We start from the raw sequence: 11,733 nt of genomic DNA, 5'->3' as shown, positions 1-11,733 counted from the left end.
CCATTGGACAGGGAATAAGATTAGAAGACTGCAACTAGAAGTTTCTCTAGGTTTTCAGCTATTTCTTCACAATTTAAACACTTGAAGGTTGTCCCTTTTAATTTATTTGAAGAACCATTTTTTAAAAATAAAATTTGTTTGCCCACATAATCCTCTTGGCTTCTCTGAATATAGTATCTGTTGAAACTGTTAAAAGAAAAAAAAAAGACAGAAAATAGTTTGGGAAGCCAAATGTAGCAACAGGGATCAGTATCTTCCTTCACATGATCTTTGTGCTCACTAACAATTTCATGTTTCTGGTTAATTATGTGAAAATTTAAACAGTATGTAAGCTTTCCTCTGCTAGACCATTTGGCACAAAACTCCCTTGTTCCTTTTCCATTTTTGTCCCCTTCAAATTGGTGTGCATGGAGTTCCAGCACACTGCGGATGTAGTTAACTTGTTTAGACTAATCAAATGGAATTTTGAGAGATCTCAAGGGGAGTTAAATATGCCAAATCTTAACATTCTTTTGGATCTGACTTTTTAGTCGTATTGTCACTGAGGTGTGTGTTCAACTGGAGAGGAAACTGAAATGGGAGCTGCATTGCCCTTCTCTGCTCTTCAGACACCAGAGTGCTGAACTCAAAGAGGGGTAAGGAGGCCAGAATCCAAACATGCGCCAACCAGCTTGGAATGTTACTACCATGTGCCAGGAGGGCTTAGCCAAAATGTTCAACGATGCAGCATTCAGGAGGGGGAGGGTCCGGAAGTCAGAAGGGTGGGAAGAGAATGTAAGTACACTCAGATAGTTCATCACATTCATGTTTCTTTTATATAGGGCTTGGGCAAGGGGAGAAATGGGGAGATGCCACTGCTAACAGGTTCTCTAAACTATAGGGTCCATTTTGTTTCCCTCACCACCATAGGGTCATCATTGTCAGTTCTGGAGATAGACTGTTTTGTGAAGCCAGTGGGACTTTTAATAGGAGTCATTCTTAGAGGCTTCATTAGTGCCTGTCCCTACAGCTATCCTTTTTTTCTGGCCTCGATTTTTCAGCAGGTACCTAATAAATACAAAAGGCTGTGAAGGAAGGAGACCTGCAAGAGGTCTGAAAGACTGACAGTAAGCACCCTGCTAAAAACCAATGGTAGCTACTTGTGCACTGACAAGAAAGACACTTTGATCTTTAAAAAAAAAAAAAAATATTCCAATAATTGAATCCCAGTTTCTCTTCTAATTCACTTGATTTGATCCTGAATTCTACTTTAAAACATTTTCAACTTTGTTTTCACTTGGGGGAAAAGTGTTGTATCTTTAAGTCTTCCCTCTAACTTCCTGCCTGCTTCAATATCATAGAAAATTCACTCCTTTCAGGACCAGTTAGTGTGCATGTCCAGGCCCCTGGAATTGTTAGGTTTTCTTTGAAGCGAAACTACAGTAACTCCACTGTGACTATTGAGCTTGATTTTTTATCTTTTCTACCTCCACTCGGAAGGAAGAAGCAGAAAGATAGATTCCCCACCCTCTACCTTATTGTGTATCTGGGACAGATGATGCTGGCTCAGGTCAGCTGGTATTGAGACGAAACCTTTGCACTTGGATGAGCTTAACCACACTCCAGAGACAAGCAGACACCTCTGTCCTTTTCTGGTGTGGATCAGGTCATTAGTGAAGAAGCCAGTGGACTCTAGTTTTGACATGCTTTGTTAATGTGGGTTTCATTTTCTCCAAGGATGGCCTCTTATTGCCACAATGTTCATTTACTTTACCAAAAAACACTTTTTAAACAGATGCATTAATTTGTAACTTAAACCTGGCCAGACTGCTTTGCCTTTACCCAACACATGAAAGACATGGATATTAAAATAAGTTTTAGGAAATGCAAAAGGATAAGAGTCTAGACATCGTCTTCTAAGAAATGATCTATTTTTATTAGTTTATTTGTTTTCAGTTTGCTGTAATAGCATCCATAAGTCTTAAGTTTTCTCTCTCTCGCCAAGATGGCATGGAATGGTAAACAGGAAAGAGAAGCCATAAAGAACTTATTAAAGTCGAAATGTTTACATTCCGACATGTAAAGATGACATTTGTTGTAACTCCTGAGACCTTTTTCAGCACTAGCATAGTTAGAGGGTATATATATATATATATATATATATATATATATATATATATATGTATATACACATATATATAATGTTAGAGGGAATATATATAATATTATATATATATAATATATATGTGTGTGCATATATACGTATGTGTGCATGTATGTGTACATGCACATGTATACAAACATGCACATGTGTGTAATGTGTAATATGCATGTGCATATGTATGTATTACTTGTATGTGTGTGCACATGTATATATGTATGCGTATTATGCATATGTATATGTGTTTATATGTGTCTAGGTATGTAGGTATACATGGGTATATGTGTCTACATATATGTATACATAGAGGGCACAAGATGAGCTGAATATGAAGGAAGAATACCTTAAAAATACAATTTACTGTGGAGTGGAATGTGCTAGGAGCAAAAGAAAGGGAAAGATAGAATGTAGCAAATCGTATCATAAAATAGGCAAAAAAGAGCTTTTACAATGGAGTGTAAGAACGGGGAGATGAAAGTGAATAAGTGAGCATTGCTCTAATGAGATGTGGCTTCAGGAAGGAAGAACACACACTTAACTGGGTTTGGAAATCTATATTACCCTGCAGGAAGACAGAGAGGAAGAGGATGGGAGAGGGAAGAAGATAAAAGGGACAGAAAATTGGGGAAATACATAATCAGAAGCAATTGCTATTGTGGGGTGACAGGTCAAGGGAGAGAATGGAATAAATGGAAGGCAGGCCAGGCCAGAGGGAAATGTAGTTAGTCTTTCACAACATAACTATTATGAAAGTGTTTTGCATGGTTTTACATGTATGACCTATAATAAACTGCTTACTTTCCCAATGTGGGTGTGGAGGAAGGAAGGGAGAGAATATGGAACTCAACATTTTACAGGTGAATGCTAATAATTGTTTTTGGATACAGTGGGAAATAAGATGTAGAGGCAATGGGGCATAGAAATCTATTTTTCCTTACAGGAAAATAAAGGGAAGGGTGATGGAAGAAGAGAGGGAGTAATAGAATGCAAGACAGACTGGAGGAAGGGATGGATGGGGTGTACACTGTCCTAGAGTGGAGGGTGGGGAGAGATGGGGCAAAAATTTGGAATTCAAAGACTTGTGGAAATGAATGTTGAAAACCAAAAAGTAAATAAAGTATATATATATACTGAAAAAAAAGCACAAGATGAGACCATCCATCCATCCATCTATCTCTGTATTGATAAATAGCATCAGGGCGGGTTAGCTAGGTGGTGCAATGGATAGAGCAGCAGTGCAGGAGTCAGGAGGACCTGAGTTCAAATCTCATCTCAGATACTTGGCACTCACTAGCTGTGTGACCTTGGGCAAGTCACTTAACCCCGATTGCCTCATCCTGGGTCGTTTCCAGTCATACTGATGAATATCTGGTCACTGGATTCAGATCGCTCTGGAGGAGAAGTGAGTCTGGGGACCTGCACAGCCCTCCCTCACTCAAAACAAAGTCAAATGCAAGTCATGTCATTATTTCTCTGATGGCAGGTCCTCTTCAGCAACGAAGGATGAACACAATAACATAAGGTGCTATAAGGAATAGGCAGGTAGTAGAAATCTTTCAAAATCACTCATTAAATGTCTATTATGTGCAAAGAAGTAAGAAAATACTGAAAACACTGAGAACAAACAAATAAAATTCAGAGGTAAACTTAACTACCTGATGCCCACAAGTAGGTTACATTCTATGGCCAGAAGGGGCAGATGTGTGCAAATTTAAGAATGTGCAAAATAGGGCTCCTTAATAAAAAGTACAATTCTGCCTAATCTATTTTACTAATTTTGGACCGTACCATTGAAACTAACAAAATTATTTCATGAAAGTAGGAAAAATAATCGCAAAATTCATCTGAAAGAACTCAAAGTTCAGAATATTAAGGGAAATAATGAAAAGAAATACAAGAGAAGGTAGCCTAACCATATTAGATTTTAAATTGTGTTATAAAATAGCAATCATCAAAACTACTGGGTGCTGACTAAGAAATAGAGTGGTGGATCAGTGGAATGGATTGGATACCCAAGACACCAAAGTCAATGACAACAATAATCAACTGTTTGATAAACCCAGAGACTTCAGCACCTGAGGAAAGAACTCATTACTGAACAAAAATTGTTGAGCAAACTGGGAAAAAAGTATGCAAAAACTTGGCATAGACCAACATTTTACACAGTTTACCAAGATGAGGACAAACTGGGTATATGATTTAGAAATAATAGGTAAATCTATAAGCAAATTAGTAGAACAAAGAATTGTTTACCTGTCAGATGTATGAAAAATGGAATAATTTATTACCAAACAGAAGATCTTACAAAATGTAAAATGCAAAATGGATAATTTTGATTGTAACCAACATTAGAAGGGAAGCCGATAAGAGGAAAGCAATTTTTACCGCCAGAGTCTCTGCTAAAGGCCTCATTTCTAAAATATATAGAGAAGTAAGTGAAATTTTTAAGATTAAAAATGATTCCCCAATTGATTAAGAGTCAAACGATATGAACAGACAGTTTTTCGGTGAAGAAATGAAAGCTATCTATAGTCATATGAAAAATACTCTAAATCCCTACTGATTAGAGAAATAAACATCAAAACAACCTGAAGTACCACATCACACCCATCAGATTGGCTAACATGACAAAACAGGAAAATGATAAATGGTGAAAATGTGGAAAAATTGAAATATTAATGCTTTGACAGTAGAGCTCTGAACTTATCCATCCACTCTGGAGAAAAGTTTTGAACTTCTCGATAGGTAACTATCCAAAAGAGATCTTAAAAGTGTGGAAAGGACCACACATACAAAAATATTTATAGTAGTTCTTTTTGTGGTGGACAAAATTTGGAAATTGAGGAGATGCTCATTAATTGGGGAATGGCTGAACGAATCGTTGTATATGAATGTAATGGAATACAATTGTTCCATTTGAAATGATGAGCAGCTGAACTTCAGAAAAAAAATAACCTGGAAAAGCTGTCATGAAAGTAAAAACAACACTGTGTGATGACCAACTTTGATAGATTTACCTCTTCTCAACAATAGTAGGATCTAAGATAAAAGACCCATGATGGAAAATGCTATCCATGTCTAGAGAAAGAACCATGGTGTCTGAATACCGATCAAAATATATTATTTTCCCCTTGTGTTTATTTCTTCTTTCTCATGACTGTTCTCTTTGTTTCTAAATCTTCTTCATAATTTGGCTAATGTGGAAAGATGTTTATAAGGATTGTACATGTGCACCCATATAAGATTGCTGCCATCTTGTGGAGGCGAAGCAGAGACGAGGAGAAAACTTAGAACTCAAAATTTCATAGTAGTGATTGTTGAAAACCAAAAACAAACAAATAAAAATTTAAAAAATGCAATAAAATAAGAGGTGAAAAATAGAGTTATGGTGACTTTGTTGTCAGGTGATTGACAAGGTAGGGAATTAGGCATTTTCTCTCATCTTTGTAGCCCCTCAGACCTCTCCAAAACAGAAACCATGCACCGAAAATAAAGGAACTTCAGCTATCTTTTAATTGCTTAAGACACCAGGAGTTCACAAGAAGGTTAAAAACTCCATTACCTAATGCCTAACTTATTCTCCATAAGCACCCCATCCTCCAACCACTCACCAGGTTATTGGCAGAAAGGCTGTACTAGTCACCCAAACCACTGACCTGCAACAAAATGCAACCCCATACCCTGACTCTTTCTCCCTCTTTCCAAAGACATTGAGGTCCAAGCCCCAAAGAGCAGAAATTTGTTGAGGTGTCAATAGGCAGTCAAGCTGCAGCATTTTGTGCTATGATGCAGAACAGAGGAGCAAAAGGAAACGGGAAGGACATGGATGTTAGCTTGCAGTAGAGCTTAAACACATCCCCCAACCTATCTCTTCCCACTGCCAAGATATCCAAACTCCAAATGACAAACGTATTGCCAGGCAGCAACATTATCAAATTTGGCAGCATCTTGTCCTGATGAAGTAGAGACCTGAATGAATGGAAGAAGATATCACCTGTGGGATGAGAGGGAAGTGATCATTATATAGCACACTACTAAGCCTGAGGAAAAGAGTGCAACATCTAGGTGAGGTCAGTTCTTTAGGCATGAAGGTCACTTGGGACAGAGATTCAAGGTACTGAGCTACCAATTACCCCGGGTGGGAGAAGACCAAGACACTCTGAGATTCAATCTCCTGAAAAAAGAAGAAAAAAAATCATAAAAAGCAACAGGAAAAATAAAGAAGTATAAAAGGCCTCGGTGAAGAAAACTCAAAGATCTTGGGCTGAAGCAAATAAACCAGCAGGGAAGACAATAGAGAAAGGAAGAGTTATTTAATAAATGAATGCATCAGTAGTATAAATACTATAATACAAAAGGAAATGATTCAACATTTGATGAGGTGGAACTGAAAAACACTGTTACTGTTTAAAGAAGAAATGAGAATAATAAGAGAAAAATTTGAAAACTGTGGAGCAAAAATAATTGGCAGAAGAGGAAAAAATTCAATCTGTGATAGAAGTTTTTGTATCAAAGTTACAAAAGAGAAGATCATGAATGCAAACAAATAGAGATAAAAGAATCTTCACCATTCGATCAAAAACCATGACATCCAAATAAAACAATATCTACATTCAATCAAAACATTGATTTTTGAAGATAGGAGTACAGTCAACCTAAGAAGTATAGGTGTCCCAGAAGAATATAAGAAGCCAAAACAATTGAATGACACAAAGCAAAAAATAATATAAGAAAGCAGTCTGGAACTTCTCAGTACAGGAAGCAAAGTGCCAATTGAAAGAATCCATAGATCACTTCCAGGAAAAAAGAAAAAGGAAAAGGACTGGGGAGGGGGCGGAAAAGTCACAAACTCTTACACCAAAAATGGTTAAATTTAACAATTTAACTGAGAAACAAGTTTTATAAGTACCTAGTAGAAATATTTTCAAATACAAAGGAAAGAAAATTTGAGTAACAAGAGTCCATTCTGTATCTGCCAGAAAAGGAATAAGAATGGGAATGGATGGACTAAAGGAGATGACAAAATATTGTGTTCAAAAGATCATTGGAGCTCAGGATGGAACCCAGAGTAATCTACCCTGACAATGTGAGCTTCCCTAAAAAGGAAAAAAAAGATGGATCTTTAATAATAGAAATGCATTTAATGTATTCTAAGGGAAAACCACAGGAGCAACATAATGAAAAAATCAGAAGTATAGAAGGGGTGCACATCTCAATGTGTTATGCTGTAGAAACTAGCCATAGCAACTGCAACACAGTGACAGTCTGCTTAAGTAAGAGACTATTTCATAGTTTTACAGAAAGAGATAGGGATGAAAGACAAAGTCATTTTGAAATGATTATGGATAGACAGACCTGAAATGTGGTGGACAGAACCTGACAGGCCCCTCCTACTACTGAATTAATGTTCTTGTGGGACCAAATTACAGAATGGGAGGGTATGTGGAAAGGAGTAGGGAAGAAGAATAGTAGAGGAGTATATCTCATGTATCCTGCTCAAGTCGAGGGATAGCAGTGAGCTGAAGATGATTCCTATGATTTCCCAGAAAAAAAGAAGCCTGCCTAGGAATAGGTGAGGACGTGGAGAAAGGAATTGCAAATGGGTAAGGAAAGAAAGGTCTTGTTTTGGTAGTGGGAGAGGGATGCTGTCGATGGATGCTCCTGTGATTGAAGAGAGATGTTCTATGAAGGGAAATGGGGATCTTGTGCTGGATCTCTTGTCTGTCTCCATTTGGTGATGAGATAAGTAAGAACACATGACAAGACTTGTCCTGCCTGGGAGAGTGAAGAATGAAACTGAATACTCTAGTAAATAGGGTATAGACCTAAGGAGGAGATTTCAGGGCAAATTGGGAAGACAGATGATGAAGTGAAAGGTATAAGAAGATAGTCCCAACCAACTCCTTTGTGAACACGGGAGGTCCACAGTATTGCAAATTACATTTTTGGACCTTTTCAATGTATTGATCAGATAAACTGATTCTTTTCTCTTTTATATTTGGTCTTTAAAAGAAATAATATTTGTTATGAAGGGTGGCTCTCTAAGAGAGGTAAGAAAAAGAATTTTAAATGAAACTCTTATCATTAAAGATGACTAATAAAAACTTATTCAAAATACATACATTCTAACAAAATTGGGCAAGGGGGCAGAATGTCCAAGTTTGAGAAGTTATAAAAGTCTCATGTAATAGAAAGTATTTAAGCTAACGTTAAAAGGTAATGAGATTCTAAGAAGCATAGCTGAGGAAAAAGTATAAGCAAGGAGGTAAAGGACATTTGGTACATGGTGACAGAGGATGGATGTTGCATATGAAAATCAACAAAAAATCCCCAGTAACTACCTACTACCTAAAGGATGAAATGCACCAGCTTGGCATTTAGAAGTTGTTCGCAACATGGTGCCAATCATTTCTAACCTTGATACATTTTGCAAAATTTCATGCTTTCTACTATACACTCAAACTGGCATAAAGACTTTTCTTCATATCCTGGACTCCACTTCTGATCTCTATGGTTTTTACACCACCTGTCCACTAAGCCTATGTTCAGTACCTCCTCATATCCACTCTTCAGAATTCCTCATTTCATTTGAGATACATCTCAAACACCATCTTCACTTAAAGTGTTTTCTGATGTTCCAGCCCCTCCTTCTGCTCCTGTCCAAACCAGCAGATCACCTTGTGTGTTTCTTTTGTATATACCTTAGAAATATATGTTGCCTTTATTGAAAGAATTTAAACTACTTGAGGACTAGAACTCTTTCACTTTTCTGTATCCTTAAAAGTGCCAGGCACATACAGTTATAATAAGTTCACTGACCAACTGATTGTAGAATGGATGAAAGAGAGATAAGTGGGAGGTATGTATGAATGGATATTTGGATTGGGATTTGGGATTTGATCTTAGTGGTAAAAGGCAAGCTCTGGATTTTTTATTCATTAGTCTGTTTTTTTCATAACGTCAAACCTATACTTTAGGGATATTGCCCTGAGGGTCTCACTCAGTGGTAGTCAGCAGCACTTGTAGGCTACTTTGGATGTACCCCTGGATTTGCTCTCTCTCTTCCCCCTGCTCTGAGTTCTCAGACTAAGATAGTGCGCAGTCGGAGATAAACAAAAATGGGAGAAGAAAGTGCTGCTCTTGTCATGGACAGTGGCTCTGGCATGTGCAAAGTTGGCTTTGCTGGGGATGATGCGCCTTGGACTGTGATTCCCTCTACTGTTGGACACCCAAGACACCAGGATGTCATGATGAGAATGAGGCAGAAGGACAGCTATTTTGGTGATGAAGCCCAGAGCAAGAGAGGTATCATGACTCTGAAATACCCTATTGAACATGACATTGTTACCATCTGGGATGACATGGAGAAAATCTGGCATCATGCCTTCTGCGATGAGCTTCGTGTACCTCCTGAAGAACACTCTGTTCTGCTTACAGAAGCTCCCTTAAACCCTAAGACCAACAGAGAGAAGATGACACGGATCATGTTTGAGACCTTCAACACCACAGTCATGTATGTTGCTATTCAGGCTGTCTTGTCTCTGTATGCCTCTGAACGTACCACTGGTATTGTTATGGACTCTGGTGATGGTGTCACCAACACTGCCCATCTACGAGGGTTATGGCCTTTCCCTGCCATCCTTCATCTAGATTTGTCTGGCCGTGACCCGACAGACTACCTCATGAAGATACTGACAGAAAGAGGGTACAACTTCACTACCACATCTGAAAAGGAAATGGTTCGTCACATAGAGAAGCTGTGCTATGCTGCCCTGGACTTGGAGCAGGAGATGGCCACTGCTGCTTCCTCCTCTTCTCTGGAGAAGAGCTATGAGCTTCCTGATGGCCAAGTGATCATCACTGGCAATGAGAGGTTCGGATGTCCAGAGACCTTCTTCCAGCCATCCTTCCTGGGTGTTCAATCCTGTGGCATTCATGAGACCACTTTCAATTCTATCATGAAGTGTGATGTTGATATCCGAAAGGATGTATATGCCAACACAATACTATCTGGTGGTACTACCATGTACCATGGTATTGTGGACAGAATGCAGAAAGAAATCACAGCCCTGGCACCTAGCACAATGAAAATTAAGATCATTGCTCCCCCTGAATATAGGAATTCTGTATGGATTGGTGGCTGTATTCTGGCATCTCTGTCCACCTTCCAGCAAACGTGGATCAGCAAGCAGGAATATGATGAATCTGGCCCACCGACTGTCCATCGCAAATGCTTCTAAATGGACTGCTAGCAGATGCGTAGCATTTGCTGCATGAGTATTCACAAAGTAAAAATTTGTCCAGGTAAACATACACCTCATGTGAGCCTCATGAAACTGGAATAAGACTTCCTTGAAAAGAAATTTGTTCTTAGGGAAGTTTGTATCTGATATTAGACAAACATCAGCACTTTTTAGATTGCTCAGCAGTTACTGATTTCACCCCATATTCAAGTTAACAATTGTTCCCTTGGTGTACATTTTAGCATACCTTGTACATACATTTGATCTAAACCCTGATAGAGGTCATTTCATTTTGACAGGTAAGGCTAAGAGTTAAACTTCTATAGAATATTGAATTGATAATATGGCAATATAGTAGCTGGCTGGTTGACACTCGACAGCTGCACAGTTTAGTTCTATAAAGCATCAAATCTGTGTAGGATATTTAAAAGTCAGATTTCCAGCATCTGAAAGAGCTGACTTGCAGAATTTCTTTCTTAATGCTAGGAAGAGTTTGTTAAATATGTGTTGCATCTTGCCACCATCCTAGCAAGAATAATTATTGATTCCAAGTCTTAGGAACCAGTTTTTTTTTTTTCTTAACCCACTGCTTATCCCCAATGTCATGGGGTTAAGTTACTCAACCTTGAATTGCAAAACAGTTTGCATTTACAACCTGTAAATTTGTGCATCTAGTTAATTAATGTAAGAATTTTTAACATTGCCTAAATGTTCTCACATGACAGTAGAATACCAAAATTTGTAAGTCATCCTAAGAGTAGAGAATTGTAATGCCCAACATGTCATTGTGTAAAGAAAAATAAAAGTGCTGTAAGTAAAAAAAAAAAAAAAGAAAGAAAGAAATATTGCCTTACAGATATACATAACCATTGGGCCATTACGAAAGGCTCAGCTACACACATATAAAGTATATTGTGATAAATATTCTATATTTATGCACATTTTACATGATTTTGCACATAGTAATACATTGTCTTGTTTTTCTTTACCCACATTCCCATGTCAGATAATCAGGATGCGACTATATTTTTGTTCTAATTTATAGTTATTCAATTGCTCTTTAAGTAACCAAGGCATATCAACTTAAAAACACCATATTTTGGCACGTAAGGCAAATAGAAAAAGTAGTATTGATAGGAAACATCTCTTAAATGAATGACTCTTCTCCCTGTACCTCTCTGAACATGATTCATTATAGTAATTATTGAACAAGAGCACCATGAGTAATCTACCAATTATGATTTTGAGATCAATAGAATGTCAGTTGCCTTCTCTCCGTTCCTGGAGTATAGCACCCCCTTTGTGAAAAACCAGCCTTTTTACCATCACATAGCTTAACTCAGACACTGG

At 37.9% G+C, this 11,733-nt stretch overlaps 1 protein-coding gene across 1 annotated transcript; it reads left to right on the top strand.

Annotated features, from left to right (window-relative positions):
• The first annotated feature begins 9,258 nt into the window (after window positions 1-9,258).
• On the top strand, window positions 9,259-10,476 carry LOC140516881 (actin, cytoplasmic 2-like). Its single transcript, XM_072627740.1, has one exon. It carries the CDS (start codon window positions 9,259-9,261, stop codon window positions 10,378-10,380), a length of 1,122 nt encoding a protein of 373 aa, XP_072483841.1. The 3' UTR covers window positions 10,381-10,476.
• The last annotated feature ends 1,257 nt before the right edge of the window (window positions 10,477-11,733 follow it).

This window comes from Notamacropus eugenii (assembly GCF_028372415.1).
Source record: "Notamacropus eugenii isolate mMacEug1 chromosome 2 unlocalized genomic scaffold, mMacEug1.pri_v2 SUPER_2_unloc_1, whole genome shotgun sequence".
NCBI lineage: Eukaryota > Metazoa > Chordata > Mammalia > Diprotodontia > Macropodidae > Notamacropus > Notamacropus eugenii.
The sequence above is the reverse complement of the archived record's forward strand: the minus strand, read 5'-3'. Positions and strand labels throughout refer to the sequence as shown.

Bases quoted from the DNA above. Each gene is read 5' to 3' on its own strand.
- LOC140516881 (XM_072627740.1), top strand. From the start codon at position 9,259: ATGGGAGAAGAAAGTGCTGCTCTTGTCATGGACAGTGGCTCTGGCATG.